Source organism: Calypte anna, chromosome 1 (genome assembly GCF_003957555.1).
Source record: "Calypte anna isolate BGI_N300 chromosome 1, bCalAnn1_v1.p, whole genome shotgun sequence".
Taxonomy (NCBI): Eukaryota; Metazoa; Chordata; class Aves; order Apodiformes; family Trochilidae; genus Calypte; species Calypte anna.
Window position 1 is genome coordinate 126274445 of NC_044244.1, and position 22289 is coordinate 126296733.

General features: G+C 42.5%; 1 protein-coding gene across 2 annotated transcripts in view; it reads right to left on the bottom strand.

Annotated features, from left to right (window-relative positions):
- Positions 1-22289, bottom strand: part of CLCN4 (chloride voltage-gated channel 4) — a 45194-nt gene that overhangs the window by 20882 nt on the left and 2023 nt on the right. The window contains exons 1-4 of one of the 2 annotated variants that reach the window (XM_008494754.2): positions 21695-21813; positions 9554-9705; positions 9109-9208; positions 3297-3484 (exon numbers count right to left, since the gene is read on the bottom strand). In XM_008494754.2, coding sequence (XP_008492976.1) covers positions 3297-3484; positions 9109-9208; positions 9554-9697 — 432 coding nt within the window. In that variant the 5' untranslated portion in view covers positions 9698-9705; positions 21695-21813. Of the gene's footprint in view, positions 1-3296; positions 3485-9108; positions 9209-9553; positions 9706-21694; positions 21814-22289 lie in introns of those variants that run through there. The other variant, XM_030455109.1, reaches the window with a different exon arrangement.

Sequence of the window (22289 nt, forward strand, 5' to 3'; positions counted from 1 at the left end):
GGATCCCACACTTACAGTGATTGACATTCATCTCTTGTAACCATGGATCTTTGTTGCTACAGCTGAAGACAGTCTCGTTTCCTCATTAATGTCTTCTCCTAGTGCTTTCAATTACAAACAGCTATGGCAATATTTACTCTTCCTCTAGAGAAAACTCTGGATATGTTGCCTGAGGGCGAAATTCTCCTGTCAGTGTGAACCTGGAGTAACTCCAAAGAAGACCAACACCATTACAGCAACTTGGCCCTACCATGTTGAGTGAAAGCTGCAGTTTTGCTTTTAAATTCACTAGGCTCAAATTAACTTTGTTTGTTTTTACTTCCTCTTCCACATTTCAGAAATCACATGAAAACTATGTCAGCTCATTACTGCAATCACACATGCACCAACAGCACTGTGGCAGGACCCTAGAAGAGCCTGTGTGATCAGTTCAGTCTTATCCCTTGGGACAACTCTCATTGTTACATTTTCCAGAGATCTGGCATTCTGCATTTTAATCATTAATAATAAGAAAATCTTTGGGAAGTGAAGTAGTAGTAACTCAGTGCAGCAAATGGCTCATTTCTCATTCATTACATGCCATTACTAAGGCTCAGAATCAGTAAAAGTCTTAAGCACGTACATGGGAATCAGAGACCAAAAATGCTCATCAGCAGAAGACAGTCCTGCTAAGACTTTTTCCACTAAGACTTTCATAAGACTCACCCTGGCAGCAATAGTAATGAAGCATGCAGTGGAAATGAGCAAAATCTTGCATTTCCAAGACCTAGGAGTATTTCAGATCTGGCATCAGCCCAATTTAGGTACCAATGGAGCACAGCTGAAAATAACTCTCACAAACTAAGAATACTGAAATAAAACACACCCCTTGGGATGCCATCCATGGGTGGACAATGCTTGTTTTCTCCACAGGCTAAGCACTCTATTTTAGCTTGAATTGGGATCTCACAGCTTGCAGGCTCCCTCAGGTGAACGCTACTGACTGGGAAGTGGGTTCCAGGTATAGAGGGGCTTCCTTGTCTCACAGGTGTCAGCTTCATGACAGGAGATCCAGAAGCCCTGGGATGGCAGTCTGGTCCATTGCTGGATCCAGTATCAGGAGCCATAATGGATGCAGGGCCCTTTCCTCTGCTTTGAATAGATGTGAAGCACCAGAAACGTGGTCCTCAGCTCTATTGAAGTGGAAGCTAGGACCAACATGGAGCTGTAGAACAGGGAAGCTCTGGATGACCAAATGGGCTAGAGATATAGCTGAAGTGGATGGCATCTAACATGCTTTAACACACCTACTCCTCCTGTGAATTCTATGTTTTCAGTCTCTCTTGCATCAAAAAAACTCTTCACCTGCTCTTTGGAAGCAGTTCAGGACCAAAGGGATGAAGGTTATCATCAGACTACAAAACAGTGATTAGGGAAGGAAACAACCTGGTATGTTTTAGATGTTCTATTATGCTTTCCACAATAATTTATATCAAGACTCTGCACCCATTTTATGGGAAGACTAGAATAAAGGCATTTTTCAAGACATGCCAAAAGAAACATCACAATTCTCAGGGTTTATCAAAGCCATAAACTAGCAAAACCACAAGGAAAAACTGACTTAAATCTTAGTCCTCAAAAATGTCTGATTTAGTTATCTGTGATTACAAAGGACCAAAAAATGTGAAGTTTCACAGTGCCCACCTAGCTATTACCTTTCTTTTCAGCCCCAGCATACCACTTCTGTGACTGCTGATTTCGAGTAGCAGGTGAAAGCAATAAATTTTCTCAAGGATATGCTGTGCTCATATATCTCAGCCTTTCAGAGTAACAGAATGTCAAACACATGCACAGGATTTCCAAATCCCATAACAATTGTAACATTCTCCTCTTTATACCCTTCCCACATTTTTTTTGTTCTCTTAAATTACAACATCATCTCCAGTTCTGCAACTTTATACCAGGGTAATATTTCTTCACTGTTACAAAGACACAACCACCCAAACCAGCTGTTGAGGACCCTACCAAACCTCTGGCAAAGGGAAGCTTGGCATGGTGGACTGGCAACTGTGCAGAGAGATCAAATGGTGGGAATATTCAGGAACACCACTACTTTCACTATGGTTAATTAGAGCTATGGAAAATTGGGCTATACATATTCACAGAGGCTCTCATGTAGTACTACTTGTAAAGAAGCACTGAAGCAGCATAAATGACAAACTTGTATGGCCATGAAGGTGCTCTCAAATGCTTTCTGCAGGACCAGATACCTCTACACTAGGGAAAAATATGAGAAAATCTTCTGAGATCACCCATTTTTGAATTGCCTGGCTGTAGATGTTTTCTCCCATAGAATAATACAATTTTTCTCCTATTATTGACCAATCTGCATTACCATATTTTTAAGCCAGCTCTCTTCACAGCCACATTCATCCCACCTCCTTGTCACATTCAATTTTTGTCATAGTCACCTGCAGAAATGAAGGGGGGATTCAAGACAATATTTCTGCCCCCAAATTTGGGCAAATATTTGTGAAGGGATCAATATTATTCAATCTGTTGTGTAGCTTAGCTTCTAATATCTTTTATAAAATATCATTGGCTAAAAGGAATATAGAAAGACTTCTGATGTCTTGAAAACAAGTCTTTCACCTGCTTTTCCCTGAAACAGTATTCTTTGTATTTAAAGTACTAAAAAAAGGTTCCTAAAATACAAGTTTCATGTCAGTTCAGATCAGCTTTTTCCCTCTCCCCACAAAATTTTCACTTTGACAGTCTCAGCCCATTATTTCCTGAGCTTCTGGCACAACCTAAATAATTTGCTACCTGATAGAGAAACTGATTGCAAGAGCATAGCAAGCAGCTCTTATACAGCTCCCACTGTCACTCAGTGCATTTGAATACATTAAAAACACCTCCAATCCTCAAAATTTCCTCTTAAATGCATTTGTCAGGGATCATGGCTTTTTGTCCCATAAAACTGCGTTTAAATGAAACCAGAAATGGCTCACAGCTCAGGTCCCTTGGTGATTATGTTATGAGTGCTATGAAACACTTCTGGTCTAATACTGACAGAAAGAGAGAGCAACCCCACAGTTTTCCAGTTTCCATCACACAAGACACTGAAACAATGGGACCATTCCCACGTTAAGCAGATACTGCATGCACAAATGCCTTTTTTTTCCTCTTTTTTGTTGCAAGACTCTCAGTTCATTATTTTCTCTTTCAGATGAAGTCTCTGGAGGCAACGTCAGCAAGTATGAAAAAAGGGCATTCCCTGACCTGCTGTGACCCCAGCCTAATCAGGTCTCCCGTACCTCAGACTGGCTTACAAGAAGTTCAGACCATTTCTGCCACTGGGGACATTTGTCCCTGTCATCGAATGTGGTTTCATTAGAGGTCCAGCAGCACTGCTCGTGACTGTACCAGAAGGCAGACAGGCAGACACCCTCCTTCAGGTCTGTCATCCAATCCACAGCTAAATCTATCACTCCAGCTAACGTGCCTGGGAAGGGAAATGCAGAAAAAGAAACAATGGCATTAAAAAATATCAGGTTGCAATGGAAAATATGTTTAGCTACAATGACAGAGGAAAAAAACATGATCTGGGGATGCAGTTGCAATGCAAGCACAAATATACCAAACCACTGAATGCAGTTCAGAGTTTTCAAAGATACAACCACACCAGCTGAGCTTTTATTTTAAATGTATTAAGTATATATACAAAATATTTATTTTAAATATTGTAATTTATATCCTGAATGACTGATTGCCAAACAGGGAAGGCATAATAGATGCAGAGGTTTGATCCTGTCCCAGGCAGGTGCACCATTTGAGTGGGACAAGCAGGGCTTCATGCAGGGCCTCTAAAAAAAAATCTGCAGGTCTCAATCCACACTGTGTATTTCAGGGGTAGGAGAGGAGGAGGATACGTATGTTTTCCTTAAGATTCACTAGTGACAGTACAGCAGCCTTTTAGAAGGATGGTTTCAGTACAGAAATAGTAAGGATGCCAAACTCTGATTTAGGGACTTAACAGAATCGGGCTCTCAATGTGGTCATTTATTAGCAATCCAAACATGAAGAATAAAATTATCCTTAGAATCCTCTCACTACCTAACTAATCATCCCAGTTTTTCCCCGCTAGTTACACGGAGCTGCAGTGACACCCGGTGGCCATAGGACACAGACACGGGTTGATGACACGTTGATGATGATGTCAGACTCATACAAAAAAGAAAAATCCTGGTTTTTCTGCGGCATTGGCTCATCAGTGATGATAATGAGTGGCAGCAGCAGCAGATACTCCTTACAAACACAACACCAGCAGGAAGGAGAAGGCTGGGAGCAGCCAGAACACAAAAGGCAGAGCTGCCTTCTGCTCCTGTGTCCCTGGGTTCTGGAGGACATTAAATCACCAACTGATAGACAAGTCATTTTGTGTTTCCCAAATTACTCTCACATACAATGGAAAGCAGAAGTCAACCACATTTTACTGGTAATTATAAGTACAATTTCAGGGAACAAATAATAAGTTTGAACATAATTCTTCAATGCATTTCAGTACAACTAAAACACTGGAGGGAAAAAAAGTTTTCAAGAATGCAAAATGATTTGGGTTTATGTTTCCAAAAATTTTACCTTTGCAGTTCCTGCTAAAAACACAATTACAGGTAGCAGAGGTGGGTGTCACTCCCCTTTCCCTTAGCAGCCAGGACACACAGGTGTGTTCCAGAGCCAGTTTATTTGACTGGAGCTAGTTTTCTGTTTTCAATTTTTGTGAAAGAGGAAAAAAATAGCTTCAAATAATTCAGGCATCTGTAACCTGTTTTTTTGCTCCACAGAAGAGAAAAACCCTACAAGTGTTCAAAGAGCTTTATACATAACTATATCTTGTCACTCGCTGAAGAATAATACTTGTCACCACACTGACAACCAATGTGATTTGGGTAGCATGTGAAGAATTTTTGTTTTACAGGAATAATCTGAAGAACTACACAGATACATCAGACAAGATCACAAAAGAAAAAAAAAATAATTCTACAGCAGGTCATAATGATGTCTGTACCAGTGTTTTTCTTTCTTTAAGACCATGTCTTTCTCTTGCTTACTTGCTTACTCTTTTACATCTTCCTTAGTTTCTATGGAAACATTGAGCCATATTCTTAAATGATGATAAATCACTGCGTTGCTACAAACGTCAGCATGCACAGCTTACTGAGTTTTGCAGTAAACTCTAAATTGTCCACAAATTATCTGAAAGGAAACTTCAGTTTCATACAGGAAATAGCAGAGAGTCCTCAAGTCTTTGGCCATGAGCACAAAATGCTGTGCCTATTGCATCTCTTGATGGATATTTATCATCCTCTGCAGTTACCCCAGTCTTCAGAGGTCACATCACACTTAATCAGCCAATTGAGTATTAATGCTACCTAGCAGAAGGTGCAAAAGAAGGAATTGTTTTTCCCTAATACAGTTAATAATCAGAGTGACAAATAGACATTCTGTTTTCTAATATGGCAAGCTTGCATGCATCACAATGTCTCTAGGAAAATGTTCCTTTAGAAAAAAAACACAAGTTTTTCCCAAATGCTTTCCACTAAACTGGAAAATGCTAGATGATTTACAGAGAAGAAAATCTTGTAAGGGTAACAGTAAAGGATTTAGAAGTCGAGTGGCCAGGGCTTGAATTTTTCCAAGTTCTGAATCTTCACAGCTTTAAGTGAAATTAATGGAAGTTGCAGAGTGTTCAGCATTACACAAAGTCAAAATTGTAATTTCTTATGCTGTATAAACATAATGCTGCATTTCTGCAATACAACATAAGTTTATTTCCCTAATTCTCCATCAAACAAACTGAACTTGTTCCCTCTTCTGTGTAATCTCCTGCCTAGAATGAAAAATAATGAAGAAATCCAAAGCTTGGAAATTATGAACTCAATTTTAAATAGTAGCCTTTTCTCTGTATCCTTTTCCTTTGATTGATGATGGCCAATAATCCTTCTTTCCAAGGCCCTAAAGGGAATGCTAAAAATGTGCTTAGAAAACATATTATTCCTGATGCACCTGTGTCAGAAAAGTACATCAGGCAAATGGCACAGAACTGAAAATTTTGCACATTCACCTCCAGTACCAGAGCATTTTAGCATCAGTATGATGGTACTTTTTGGCACATAGCTTTAAAAAATACAGACTGTTTTCCTGATCTATAAATAGCACATACCTTCAGTTGGTGTCCTGGTTTCAACTGGGACAGAGCCAATTTTCTTCTTAGCAGCTACAGTACTGTTGTGGTTTGGATTTAGTACGGGATTTGGTAGGAGAACACTGATGAGTTTTGTGGCTGCTAAGAAAGCAACTTTTCAACTTGCCATGCTTTGCTTGTGTCCAGGTGCACAAGGAGTGTGGAGGAGACACAGCTGGGACAGCTGACCCCACTGACCCAGGGGATATCCCATACCAGATGGCATCATGCTCAGTATACAGAGCTGAGGGTGAAGGAAAAGGGGATGTTCAGAACGATGGGGTTTATCTTCCCAAGTCACTGTTATGCATGATGGAGCCAGGGGGCTTTCCTGGAGATGGCTGAACACCTGCCTGCTGATGGGAACTGGGGAAGGAATTCCTTGCTTTGTGTTAGTTGTGTGCATGGCTTTTGCTTTACCTGTTAACCTGTCTTTATCTCAACCCATGTGTTTTCTCACTTTTACCCTTCTGATTCTCTTCCTCATCCCACATGGGGAGAGAGGAGAGCTGACAGCTGCATGAGGCTTAGTTGCTGGCTGAGGTTACCCCATGAGACTTGGGACTAGTAATGATGGCTACACTGAGGGATGGCCACTGGTCTTCAGGCAGGAAGGGCAAAATAAAACCTCAGAATTCCTTAAAAATGAGTGCCTACAAATTTGGCATTCAGTTTTGTTTCTTCATAAATTTTGCTTTCTCCAGAAAATGTGCCAAGCTTCTGAGACAGGCCCTGGAAGTGTCCAGAATCTTTTTCTGAATCATCATGTGAGCAGTTCTCACCTGATCTCTACCCCAAACAGCACTCATGGATGTTACGGCCCCTTCTACCTTTCCAAAATGAGCAGTTTCTGGCACCCAAGACCTTATTTCCAGACACTCCTTAGTGCTTTTCCAGCTACTTGACAGTGTCATACACCATATTCTTCCTCTGTGTAGCACATGAGGGTTCGAGACCCTGCAGGCACATGGCTCTGAAGGAGCCTGGGAATTAGGGGAATTAGCTGTGTCAGACTGCTCACAGCAAGGGGCTCTGCTCAGGTGAGTTCCTCTGTGCTCACTCACTCTTGAACTTTCGGACTGATCCCAAATGGTTGCTTTGACACTTTTTATATACTCTGATGTTACTCAAAGCATACAGGTCTAACTACGATTGGCCCTTGAAGAGAAGGAAGGTCAGAGTAGACCCCTCTAGAGGTTTCTTTCCCACCTATTCTTCTCGGACTAATGAAGGATGCAGATTCAATGACACAGCAAAAATTATGAGTCAAACTGCCAAGGGAAACTATCCTCTCCTTCCTCCCTTCATCGGCTCCTTCCTGTCAGCAACATTTTGATTGCTTGCAGCACTCTGGTGACCGACTGATCAACTGAAAACTAATCTGGCCAAAGCCATTTTTTGCATGAGCCCAGTTTGCAGATGTCCCCAGTGGGGGGGACACCAAAGGGAAGGCATTACTCTTTTTGGCCACATCAGCTTGTGTTGGTTGTGGACATGTAGCCTTTGACCACAGAATCACAGAATTATTGAGGCTGCAAAAGACCTCTGAGATCATCAAGTCCAGCCTACAACCTAACATTACCACATCAGCTAGACCATGGCACTGAGTGACACATCCACTGGTGACTGCACCACCTCCCTGGGCAGTTCATTCCAATGTCTGATCACCCTCTCTATGAGGAAGTGCTTTCTGATATCCAACCTAAACCTCCTCTGATGCAGCTTCAGGCTCTGCCCTGTCATCCTGTCACTTGCTGCTTGAGAGAAGAGCCTGACCCCTACCTGACTGCAGCCTCCCTTCAGGGAGTTGTAGAGAGTGATAAGATCCCCCCTGAGTCTCCTCCTCTCCAGGCTAAATAACCCCAGTTCCCTCAGCCTCTCCTCATATGAGTTTCCCTCTAGTCCCTTCACCAGACTCCTTTCTCTCCTCTGGACCAGTTCCAGCACCTCAGTGTCATTCTTGAAGAGAGGGGCCCAGAACTTTGATGTGCTACAAAATCTGTCAAATTCAGTTGAACAAATTGGCGGGATTTATGTTATCTTGGACTCCAACATAAATAAAAATAAACTAATTCACCAAAAAGATCACTTCAGCAATATTCTCTCAAGAATTTCCCTAGTACTTCTGAGGCTCCTGAACAACCTTAATAAACATATTAACTTGAGAGTTGGTAAGCAGGAACTTGACAGCACTTGGAAACTGTGAAACTTTACATCATTCATGCATGATACAAGAGCACTCTGACATCACTAAAAAAAGAATAAAGAATGGCAGCTGTTTCAAACTGGTAACAGAAATACAGTTCTCCAAGTTGGAAGATGTGCTAAACTGAGCAGAAGACCAGAGGAATTCAGGAAATTAATGAATTTGCCATCTGAGTTCAAGGAGGCTGTAAAATATGTAACATCTGCCTGGTCTGGAAGCAGATCTGAAACTGAGTCTGAAACTGCATTTTTCCTTCATGCACGTCTAAAGAAGATAACCCAGTGGACAAAGCTTCCCTCTGAGTGTCCACAACCAACATTTTCCCCATAATACCTGCTTTCAGACTTAGAGTGAAGACAAGAAAAGAAAATCTTACCAATGAAATTGATTTCTGTGAATCTAAGATTCAAGTAAGTCAAAGCAGTCCATCAAGTGTAAAGCAGACATGACAGAAAGATCCCTCTCCTGCTGAATAAGATTTTTTTCTAGGTCAGCACTCAGCAGGAGACTTTGCAAGTGGGTATTTTTATTAAGGATTCTAACTGCCTGGACGCATAGCTGTATTTTTAGGTTGAAACATCAGTGGAGAGACAGTGAAGTAAAAAGAGAAGCAGATGGCACTGCAGCAAACTTGAGTGAGATGGTTTTGGGCATAATGGTAATGCTAACACACACATACCTGCCAGTAGTCCTATGAGAAGCATTACAACCCATCCTGACCAGGCATCCAGCAAACTCTTGATGAACTCCCATATAGATTCCTTACTTTTGCTTGTAATCTGAAATTAAACATATATACAGATGTTTTGCTGATTCAGGCTGACACAGCTTTAGTGTACAACAGTTAAACAAAACACATTTAACCTCCAAGAAAAACATTTAACTTCCTAGAAGGTGGTTCCAATTTCTCTGCTCTCTACTCCCCTTGTCTCAGTTCTTTTTTAGAGATGTTCTGTTGATCAAATTACTGGAAGCCCTTTTATATTCCCAAACTGAAGATAGGCCACATCCACATTTTTAGAAGTCCTCCTCAAGTCATAACTCTGGAAAACTGCTTGGTTTTGTCACCACCAGAATGGCTGTGAAACCAGAGACTGTGATGGATCGAAACCACGCATCTTTACCTTCCTGTGGCGGTCAGTGTCCCGGGATTTCTCCCGCAGCCAGTCAATGGTGTGGAAATCTTCATAAGTCCCAACGTCAGGGAAAGGCTCATCCAGAAAATCCATTAGGTTGCCAGAACCGTTCATGTCTCCTGCATTGACCATATTAGGGTCTGTATGAAAAGGAGAAGAAGTACGTCAATAAATTGACACAGCTTTGCCAGACACTTCTGAATCAAGTTTTCCAAAACACCTTGACAAGCCATGAAGTCAAGAGAACATGAGTCTGCAGTCCTGGTGGGCACTTACTGGAATGAATTCATTGCCACTAGAAAAAGTATTTTGCTGAAGACTACTTCAGCTGTTCAGCAATCCCTAAAAACACATACAAAAAAGCACAATATCCAAGTGCAGAAATACCAGCTTTCCTGAAAATAGGGCCCTAAAACCTAGGATGTTCATGGACTTCTGCAATGATACATTCTGCTCACATGTTGGAAGAAGTTCCCTGCCTGCAGGGAGATCATTAAGTAAGGTCACCAGCTCAGGAAACAAATTATAATACACTATTCATTTACTATTCATCATAAACTGAAGATTTTACATGTCACCACTAGCCATAACCCTGCTGTGTTGTCTGGTTTTGCATGCTCAGAGCTCCCTGCATTGGTTCCCTTTCCTTCCACTGCTTAGAAGGCAAATCTCAGTATCACAATCACCAAGTCTGAAAATGCAGTCTCCAAGTTTGTTTCTCAAGGGATAGGAGTAGAACTCTTCTTAGAGCCTGAAGTTTTAGCTTCTGTCCCACAGCAACTTTGCTTTTAAGAAAGCAGGGGGAGAAACAGTCACCACACATTCTGCTAGAGCACAAGAGGAAGTATAAAGTCATCAAATCCCAAATTACAAGCAGTTAACAGAGGCATTTGATAACTAAAAAAGGAGATCAAGGCTGTGAAATAGCACACACTCTAGAGTGTGGTGCACAGGCTGGGTGGACATTTCCAGCCCAGAAGTTTGTGGGGATGTGCTCTTGGGGTTTATACATTACAGTTATGAAAGCAGAGAACAACCATGCCTATTGCTCTCAAGCTCTAGAAACTATACTCATCTTATCTACATAAGCAAAGAATGAAGATGTTAACTCACAATCACCCTCCTTCTCTTTCCCACAAAGAAGTTGGGAACATCTGAGTAGGTGCAAAAATAACTTATCTCCTGTAGAGGTCAGGTCCCAAAGTCCTCACTAATATGACAAGCTCATGGAATGGGTGACACCATTCCCTGTGAGAGAAGCCTTTACTAGCATAAGAATCCATTAAATGAAGTAGTTCAGGCACACAGGGTTGGATTGACCTAACTTTACTTCAGTCATCTGGAAGTTTGGTGTCAGAACTGCAAGAACCATTTAAGCTGCATTTAGAGACAAAGATGTGTGTGAGGATGTATGGCAGGAAAGTATCTGCTGCTTTAAGGGTACCTGTTCAAGATCCCTATTTCAATGCAGCAAGGGATAGTAAGAAAAGGAGAAAGCAAAGAACAAGAACACAGGAGGACACAAGCCTCAAGCAAATGACAAGCAAACTGGTGATAGAAACCAGAGCTGGTCAGTCAGAGTCACTGGTGAGGGCATGTGGGAGTGTAAGAATGCCTACTCGAGCAAGTTTGTCTGATCAGGGAACTGGTCAGTCTGGAAACTATGGGAAAAAGACACAGACCTGCCAAAGCAAACATGGAAACAACATCAAGACACAAACCCCACCACTCACATTCACTGGAGAGCTATTAATTGTGTCTTCACAACTGGCTGAGCCTATGGAGGGGAAAGAAGCAGCCGCATCCCTCAGCCTGGGCAAAGACCCCAGGTCCCCAGGATAGGCACCAGCAGCCAGGCAGGAGGGTCCTGGGCCAGAAGAGCTGGAGGAGGAGGTGGTGTACTCCCTTATCTCTTGACAAAGTGTTGCTCTAAAGAGTGATTAATCCTATCCATCCTAAAATAGGGGTGTGGGAAACGAGCTCTTCCAGAGAATACCTGGGGTTTGTAAACTGAAATGGCAAACTTAGGAAAAAAACACAAACAAGTAAAAACCAAAATAAAACAAAACCCCCCAATTCATCTAACAGAGGGCTACAAGAAAAGCAAAACAAACAAAAAAACCCCCAACCCAACAACTTAAATAAATGGGGACAGAGACAGACTTCAGGGGTTTTATAGAGCTGACCCTGCAGAGTCTGTAGCTCCCTGTCAGATCCAAGATAACTTTTGGAGGTCCAGCATGGTACTAACAACTGTTACACACTTTCCTCTGTCAGGTGCAGAGGGTACAGACAGAAACAGGGCTTTCATGAGTACAAAATTTGTATATTTGAATCTGTAAATTACATTTCTGTAACAGGAGCAGGCAAAACCGTGGCAGACAAGCTTTTAATCAACTGTCCATACATCCTGCTGCTCTGCTCGGCCCCTTTTATTTACTGCCTTCCCCCCGCCCCCCTCTCTTCATATTCAAGTGTTTTACTTTAATCCTCTTCATTTAATGTATTTCTCTGGTAGTGACTTTAGGGATATAACAAGCATGAATACTCAGCTTTGTCAGTGCCTGTTCTTCAGACTCCATCAGGCAGAACTTTCTGGACAACACAGACAATGCACCAGCAGCTTAGAAAAGCATTATCTCACAGGCAACCAGCAGGTCAGCATTATAATTCTATAGAAGCACTTTTAATTTAGGAAATCGAGTAATCTCCAAGCACTATGGCCTGTTTGTCTGAAAGAAGATCAAGCAAGGGAATGGCAGCCCAGGGAAGGAAACCAAAAGCAGAGCAGGTGTCCCAGACAGCAGCACCGAGCACAAAGAGGCTGCCAGAGGATTCAGGAGATTTAAAAAGCAGCAGCTAAGAGGAGTGACAATGGAGAACAGCAGCCCTGCCCCAAAAGGATGAGAGCATGCTCCTACATTTGCTAAGGGAAATGAGAGTCTGAAGGTGGGATGCTGTGGCTGACACCAGGGAACAGAAGGGGCAGGTGGACCTTGAGTTCAGCGCCTTCTAAACCATGACCAAGGACTGAGAATGAGAATCTGAGCTGGGGTAAAAGGATTAGGCTGTGCTATTCTTAAGTAATGCTGTGATGTTTTGTGGATCATTTACTTCAGCTTTGACTTCTCCTGCAATAAAGCAGGACCTACAAAGAGCTTGCAGTTCAGACTGCTTGCCTGTACAAGGCAACCCTCCCTGCTCCATCAAGAAACTCCTGGGAACTCTTGTGCTGAAAGCACTGGCAAGTTTTCCTATATGCTACAAGAAAACTACCCAACATACTACTAATATCACATAAAAAAATACTTTGTAAGCATGTTGTCAATGCCCAGCACATGACAGTATTGTGATACCAGGCCAGACCACAACTATGTAAGATAATGACGATCTCAGCCTGAATCTACCCCCAAAGATACGTGCTGCACAACATGTCCAAGAAGTGGAAAATGTGCTACAAACCACAGGGCCATGGAAGACTAAGAAAACAAACAAACTTACAACCCTAAGTAGCATACCAATACCTGGAAATTCTAGCTAGCTGCATGATTGTCAGCCTTAAAGTTCACTTCAGGTACTACACTTCTAAAAGTAGAGGTGTGGTACCAGGTTATGCAAGACCCAATTTTAGTAAATGAAACCTGGCTACAACACTCATACAGAGTTCTCACCTTATGTCCTAGCACTAAGCACCATAAGTATAATTTCCTTCCTTTTTATTTTACAAGTACTTATCTCATCTTACTTCTGCATCTGAAAAAACTCCTAAAGTTTATTTCAGGATGAGCTAACTTGCCCTCTTGCTTAAGCCTTACACACATAACCTGGTTATAGATATTTTAATCTAATACACAGAGGTTAAGGACAAATTTATCCAAACGTGAATTGTAGCCAGGTGTGCTGCAGCAATCCACTCTGATGATGACAAAAGCATGAGCATTAATGGTGCACATTGTCTCATCTAGCATGGGAAATCTGCACTGGACTCTGGACACTAAAATCTAGACTCCTTTCACAGCAGATGAGGGAAAATAAACCAATTTATCTGTTGTATTTTAGATATTTACATTAGAATGAGATAGACTGGTTCCCAGAAGTGTTAATTGCTGTTCACAAAGAGATGTCAGAAGCAGACTTCCACATCTCATCAAATGGGTGCAACACTACAAATTCAAAAGAAAACATTGCAACACCATTATGTGCAAAGTAAGCAAAAAATGCAAACCATAGCCACCCCTAACACCTGAACATCTAAGAGATTTAAATACTCTAACAGAGCTTATATACAATGAAAGGTGTTGAACCTTGCTGAGGAACTCCATGATCTATGTATTTAGTCCCTTGGTTGTTTTATATTTTAAACATCCTTAATGTCCCTTCCACTTTTCCAGGTGCTGTTGCAAAATTATTTGTGCAAGGGCAAAAGTTTCCTGCTTAGTCCCCTAATAATTCCTGGCCTTCCACCAGCTTTTCCTAGGGCAGACATCCAACATTTTCACTGAGCATTCTGCTATGTCTCCAGGCTATCCTTCATGAAAGGCAGTGGCCAGTTTGGAGCCTATTGTTCTGCAGTCTCTTGAGGATATTTTCCCTCTTGTTTTGCTTTTATTGACTTTGAATTATATCTGCCATTTTATTCCCTGCAATATAGCAGTGAGTCTTCTTCAGCTCTTCACAGAGAGATCTCATTTTTACTGACCAGCTTAGCAGATCTACAACTTCACATTTTTGTCAACACTCTTCTTTAACAATTTTAAACAGTTTTTTGCTAAAATCTGAATGAGGAAACAAAAGAAATCTGCCTGAACTATGTATCCCCTGAAATCAGAGTGTTCTGGTAAGGAGATTTCCCAGATTTAGACCCATGCCAGACTACTGTGGCCCTGCAGATGGAGCAAGGTCCTGGCAGGGATCAAGAGAAGTTGGAGTGCTAGGCTGGCAATTGGGTCTCTTGCTAGAGGCTCTCCTGGCTGCCACATAACTCAAGATATCTTCCAGAAACCTTGGGCTAGGTCAACCTCATATTCAGTCTCAGCTAAACATGCATGGTGCACAATATTCCAAAGAGAGAACGAAAGAGATGTTGCCCTAAAAATGTTGGAGGTGCAGGGTGAGAGCAGCTGGAGATGAGGGTCAAAAGCATGTGCCCAAAGATTAGCTTGAGAGGCCTGCAGGAAGCCAGGTAATTTTTAAGCAAGTAATCACATAAGCCACCTTTATAAAGCAAGAAGAGCTGAGTGCAAACAATCTACAAAGCCTAGGGTGCAAACAATTTGTTGCTTGATGGGCTGTCAATCTGTTGGGGTGTCTGTTCCATTTATTCACTTTTTGTTATTTTTTAAGGAGCAGAAAAAGTCACAGCATTATCATATTTAAGGTAATGTTTTTTTCTGCAGGTCTCACAGTGAGTAAACTCATGATATGATTGGGACCAGCTGTCCAATACACTGCAGCTTGGAGCTGAATTTTACAGAAGAACAATAAATTATGTTTACAGTGGAAATGCTGACAAACTCTCAGTTTTATAGCCCTGTTACAGCATGTGCAAATGTAAAAGCCACAGCTAGAAGAGCTCTATCAGTGTACTGACATTCTAGGTATTATGTTGACTGACTGATCCGACCTGAAACTTATTTGACATGGCAAGCATAGACCAAAACATCTCGTGGTTCAAAGAAGCTGAAATGCATACTGATGGGAAACAAGTAGCTGAACAGTCATCAAAGGAAAAGTCTTGGCCCTGGCTCATTGCTACTAGACATGCTAGTTCCATGCTACATTCTCCTCATCCTGTTTTCTGTTTTAATTGGACACATTGCACTGAGGCAGGCAGTAAGTTTTTTAATGCAGTTCCAACAAGTTTCAGGTTACTTTCAACAGATCACAGTTACTGAATTACTTCAATGCTTCAAATATTTCTAGCAGATGAACATTCACCTACACACTTTCATCTTTATGCTGTTTTCCTTGAAGACAATAGTGAGGGGGTTGCTTTGTGAAAAAAAAACCTGTGTGCAGGCAGCAAAATACATCTCTCTCTAGTGACTCCTGCTATAGCATTAGGAAGGAGTGAACATGGGAAGAGTCTGGGGGAAGAAAGCAGAAACCGAAAGGCCTGTTGCCAGTTCCTCAATTCACATTTATTTAGAGTGATTTTCCCAGGATGTCCAAAGCATCATCTGTTCTATCACTTCTAAATGTGCATGAGTTAGGTGACACACCAAAGCAGAATACAAGTGTATCTCAGGACTTCCACATGGTTGGGTACCAATATATGTACCAGGATAAAACAGGGAAGATCCCACTCCAGAAACAATGCTTTTGAAGTGATTCATTCTCATTTCATCTGTGACTTCATCAGCACATCACTTATCGGAGTAGTTGGTTAGATCAGCTGTGCTCACATGGCAGGACATGACAGTAGGTACTGCACAAACTAAGAAGGCAAGGAGGGCTGTGAAAATCCCTGGAATTTATTTTCCATAGTACCCAATCATACTGGTTTACTAACTGGTAACCCTTTTGTGCTGATAGATGATTTTTCACTCCCTATGCCCCTCACGACTGTATTGACCTTTCCTGGTACCACGGTCTCAAACCAGCCAAACATGATGCCTCAGCCTCATGACCATAAACTGTTCCAACATTACCTGTTGAGCAAAGTCACCTTGTCCTCTGAGCCAAGTGATCTTCCAGCATCCATCTACTCCCATCCCAAGGGATTTAGACCTAGACACAGAGATGGACACAGAGCACTCTCCAGCCAGGCCTTAAATCCTGGCAATTAGGAGGTCAGTGCTGCCCACAGAGTGAAGTGAAGAAGCTGATGTTCAAAAAGAGCCAGATAAGGATAAGGCTGAGGAAGAAAGTTTCCAGAGCTGAGCATGGTTACACCACAGGTCCTCAGTACCACCTGGGCAGAGAAAATGGTCCTGAGAGTGCAGAAAGTCATCAAGCAAGACTGTTAATGGGGTCACCTTGAAAGAGATGAAGGAAAAGTAAAGAAAATTATTAGGGGCATCTCCAACTTCTGGGGAGGTGTTGGAGAAGGACATCTGCTTAGCCAGTAGCCAAGGGGGGATTGTTCTAATTCCCCTTCCACCACCCACCATACTTTGTAGGAGAAGTTGGATGGATATGGGCTGCATATACATGGATATGAAACAGGAAGTCAGATGCCGTTGGGTAATGATTTTGAAAAAAAAAAAAAAAGTCTTCAGCAAAAGCAAGCAGAATGAAACACTAGCAAGTTAAACAGGTGGGTTTTGCAGTTTGAAAAATATCTCTGGGCCATTTAAGAATATTTGCCCTAGAAGCTTCAGACTGAACAAGCCAATTGATTTATTAGCCTTCTGTCTTAATGATGATGGTTAAAAAAAAAAAAAAAAAAAAAAAAAAAAAAAAAAAAAAAAAAAAGTTAAAATGGCCTTGGACCAAAGCAAGGTTCAGAGTCCTGGAAAAATGAGAGAAAACTGAACTCAGTTACAAGCCTTCCTTGGAAACATAATACATTACAGAAAAAGCACAGAATAGTTAAACTGGGAAAACACAGAGGGAAGATGGGACATTAGAATTGGCAAATGCCTTTCTTAAAATTCAAGGACTAATCATGCAGCCCCAGTGACCAAGCACCTAGCAGTGCAAACCCTCACAAGCAGAGGCAGCTGCAGTGTTGGAAACATTACTGTAAAATATTGCAGCATTTTACTGCATGGCTTCACCACCCCGTATTAAGGAGGTTCCTGCTATGATAGTGTGGACAAGCTGCATACAGTCACATCTTTGATGTGCAGCTTTACCCTGAGTAACCTCTATGGAAAAAATTATGAAGCCACAGCAGAGCTGAGAAAACACAGGGCATCAGATCACAGGGGAGAGGGCCCGAGAGAGAAGGGGAAGGCAGGAGGGAACATTTGGGATGAATGGTGGAAAATTGAGGCACAAAAGGCTCTTCCAGACCAAACCACAGTCACTGACTGCCCCTCCTCAACCACCACATGTACTCGAGAGGCAAGAAAAAGGAGATAACAGGACTGACTGGGAGCACAGGCACAGGGGGGCACCCTAGGAGCTGATAACCAAGCATCAGGGCTTCCCAGTCCTTCAGCAATGGTCTGACTCCCTCTTCTCCTTTTCTCCTCCTGGAAATCCCCTGGGTCACCGTGTTTCTCTTTCCCCAGGGAGTGAACACCAACCTACACCCTGCTCTCCACTTCTTCCTGGGACTATTCTCCCTTTAGAAACTAATTCTTTTCAGGATGAAATATAATCTGTTTGGTTTCTGCTCAAGTTTTCTTGGAAAGTCTGAGCAAAACTAGTTCAGCCACTGAGTTATGTCAAAAAGAAAAAGGGAAAAAAAAAAAAATCCCAGCTCTTTCCCTGCAAGCTCCAAGTGGAATTTTTGCACTCACATAACTCAAAATCAGCTCTGTAAAAAAAATAATTTAAAAATGCTAAATTCAGGTCTGTTTCTAGTGAGTCTTAAAGGTCCCTCCTCTAAATCTAGTTGTGAGCATAGATGTCAAAGCTGTGGAAGAAGCAGGAGGAAAGCATTGCCAGCTCTGGAACACACATCTGCATTTTTCAAACTGAGCCCATCGGCTTAGGCAGGTGAGTCCTGTGGGCTTCATCAACCCCACACACCTTTGCTTCTTGAATAAAACAAGATTTGATTAGATAAAATTTTAAAAGCCTTCAGCATCTAGGGTAAGAAACTGAACTACAGAAGACAGGACAAACTGGAAATCACCAGGCTACTGGTGTAACAGAGTGTATGGTTCCTATTATTGACTTCCCTCCAGTGCCCTTCCTCACAAAAAAAGAGGAAGAATTCCCCACCTGGAGCAGCTGCTTTTACTGCTGCAGAGCTCAAAGCCAGGGCTGAAGGGTCAGGGTGCTACCCAGTTTTTCCCCACACATGGCCAAGATTTGCAGAGCCAGGTTTAGGTTTCCAGTGCTGCTGTCTCCTCACTCAGAAAATGATAGGAGTAGAGGGAGGCAAATGGTTCTGGCACTGGAAAAAAACCCAACCCAAACCAACAAACAAAAGCAAGCAAAAAACCCCAAACAAAACAAACAAAAAAGCAAATAAATTCAGAGAGAGAACCAAGCTGCACTGTCAGAAGGGAAATATCCAGGTATATAGTTACTCCTAAAAAGCTCTCTCCTTTAATGGGGTGTGCAATGACACCAAACGCACCTCTTGCTGAAGACCTTCTTTTAAGCCTTCAGCCTGAAATAAAGCTGATAAACCTGCAGCAGAAAAGCCATTAATCTGTTCTGCCATGTCACTTCTCATGATCTGAGTGGAAGCAGTGAGTCATTGTCACACAGATGGTGGGTGATGTTTTCCTGTTTGCAGGGCACAGGTTTTCACTGCCGCCTTGGATGCCGATGGGCTGTGCAGTAACAGAGGAGTCACTTCATGCTGAGTGGGGGAAACTCCTTCCACCTGAAAGATGGGGGAATTTTTTCCTTGAGGTGTTCAAATGTTTTAGGAATAGCAGCTTATCACAACCCTGCCAGAGTTTCTCTTTTGGCATTAATGATCCCGTGTGATGTCTTGGTTCTGCTGGAACAGAGAAATCCTGAAACTCAGTGCACACCTGTGCACACAAACAAATTAAGCTGCTTCTCTACAGCCTGATTCCCTTTCACCAGATGGGAAGATACACACAGAGACACTCCTTGGACACCTGCAAGCACCAGACTGATAACAAAAGGAAAACGGGGAAAGGACTGGTACCTACTGGCTCAATGTTGCTGTCTGAGGGTTGTGCACCATACTCAGCTGAGGGAAGGTCAGACCTGAGAGAGGCTCACACGACAGCACTGACCACCAACACACACCACAAGGTTCAAAAGCAAGGGTAAGGTGAGGGGATGGGAACAGTGCCCCTCTACAGGCACTGCCCACAAGTTGTTATCCCCTTCACTTTCCCCTCCAGCCCAACAAGCAGCAGCTTCATGATGAAAGAGCTCCCAGATTGGGGAGGCTGTGGCACTCCTGTTTGCACCAGGCAGGTAAGGAGGACCCAATCCCTGCCTGCAAATGCTCCTCTCCAGCACCACCTCCTTCTCTTCCTCCATCCCTCATTTAAAAGCCACCAGCCACTACCTTTGTAAAGCCATTACCAGTACAAGGCAGGCCCTGATGTGTGCATGGGCCCAGAGCAGGGCACCCTGGGGCTGCTGGGGCAGAGCCCTCCAGCCCATCATGCTTCCAGGGTCCCCCTTTTATACCAAATACCTGTTAAAGGACTTCAGTCCTTCATTTCGGAGCTGCCCCAACATACATTTAAGGCTGGCACCTTCTCTTCTGTTGCACTCCTGTCTGACTCAAATCAGACCAGGAGAACCATTGCCCTGCCTGCATTTCCACAGGGCATCCAAGTAGGATCTGGGTTGGAGAGAAAAGCCATTGGGGTTGTAAAACCCACGTGCAGCAGCCCCTGCTGCACACACTGCCTGGGCAAATAGCCAAGCCTTGGTGTGCCTGGTGAGCAAGAGCACAGCTCGACTGTGCTGGAGACAACTGATCCAGCCTTGACTTCAGAAAAATCAGGAGAACAAACCCAGCACAGGTGCCATCAGGATACACCCCCCTGCCACCTCACACAGTGCCAGGCTTGTATTTGTATCACTTTTGAGACTCAGTCTTGGAAAAAAAACGCAAAGGTTATGCTTAAAAAAAATAAAATTGAAATTCATTTTCCTTTCCAGTACTGAGGAACCATTGTCCTTTCTTACTTTGATAATGCATTGTATGTATTTTTTTTATTATTTCATGATCCTGACATTGCTGCATACCTGATCACTGGAAATGATCTTTCACTAGAAATTTATCTTTCACTAGAACATCCTTCAGCACAGGAAAACTAAAATCCCCCCTGTGAGTGTGTGGGTGAGCACACAGACCCTCTGCTTGCCAAATTCCTAGGTTTTTCCAAAAGTGGGAAAAAAATTTTTTTGAACAAAGAATGGGATTTTTCAAGAATAAGAAAACTTCCTGCAGAGTAGGAGTGAAAAGTCATCCGACTTCTCTACCTGATGAAGCTGCAGCTGAGTCATCCTCCATTCTCTAGCCAAAGCACAGAATTATTTATCAGAATTCTTAAAAAGCAAAAGGAAAAGGTATAATTTTATTTTTCTGGCTATTGTAATATCAAAAATCAAATTAGCTTTTAGCATTCTAACATTTGTATTAGAATACTTTTTAAAAGTAGTAAAATATATAAAACCCCCCCTCTAAATACATTTTAAAAGCAATACAGAAAAAAATTACCACAGAAGAGTCACCATTTTTTCTCCACAAATAGATGTCTTCATATATTTGTATAGAGGGAATAATTAAACACCCACATCAGGAAAAGAAAACAGACTCTGGACTTTGGTTGTATAAATACCAACAGGCCAAAAAAAAAACCAAACAAAAAACCAGTTCAGCACTGATTTTCAGCCCTTTGTTGACTGGCATTTTGTGGAAGAAGTAAAAATCTGCTTGTCATCTCACATGCTCCTCCTGGAAAATTATTTTTCATGCTTGTATTGGACGATAAATAAACCCGACCTTGCTCTAAAGCAAATTATTCTGGAAAGCTCCTGGATGGGGTACACTGAAACCACGTCAGCAAACTTAAAAATAAAGGCAAAGCCTTTTTCCCTAAATACATCTACTAACCCCCTAAGCAAGCTAATCCTCATTCCTTTATAAATTTAGCCACATCTGTCCGTACAGTAACAACTTCCTTTAGGCATCCGGGAAAAAACCAAGCAGGGAGTGCAAGCAAACAGCAATCGCTGCTCTCTCTGCACTACTGGATGGGTGATGGCTGCTCCCGTAAATGGGGAATCCAGCTGACACCCGAAGGATCCATAGGAAAACGCAGGAAACAAAAGGCCTTCCTCAGCTCCCAAGCTCCATCTGGCAGCATTTCTACAGGAGATGTCAGCCGGGAGATGAGCACCGAGCCGGGAAGCAGCCCCTGCACCTGCAGCCCCTCTGCTCCCAGGGCAGCGCCGCCGCTTCCTCTCCCGGTGGAAACTCCGCTGGGCGGAACCGGAGCCCCGGGATGACAGCAGGAGAGCAATGGGGCAAATCAGGTTTTTTTGAAGGATTATGCCGCTTACCTGCGATCCAACATCATTTAGCCCGGTCTCAAAGATTTTAAGAGCATCCCTTCTCGGTGGTGTGGCTGCAACAGCGGTGATGTCACGGGGAGGAAGGAGTAAGGATCATGTGACTGCATCCTCCCTCTATAGGTTATCTGATAGGAGAGGGGGGGACCAGGATGTAATCCCGTAGGATTAGACCGCAAGCTTCTTTATCCTGCACCGTTACAATATCTGCTTTGCATTTTTTTTTCCCCTTGCTTTTTTTTTTTTTTTTCTCCCTTAACTTGAATTTATCTTTTAAAAAACTGCTTGTGGATTTTTTTTTTTTTTTTTTTTTTTTTTTTTTTTGCCAGGGCAATAACAATTACAATTTATCACAGGGAAAAAAACCCCACAGTAAACATCCTGCATGCAAACCAGAAAGTATTCCTGTTGACTCCGCAGCAACACCCAGGTGACATATTTTCTTTCATCTATGTGCAATATGCAGTCACAGCAACTTGGAAATGAGACAAACCACAATTTCACCATCCCTTGCATTTTTCCTTCTCACAGTTTCAAGTTCACCTAGACTGACTTCCCTCCATCCTCTGTGGCCTATTTAAGCTTT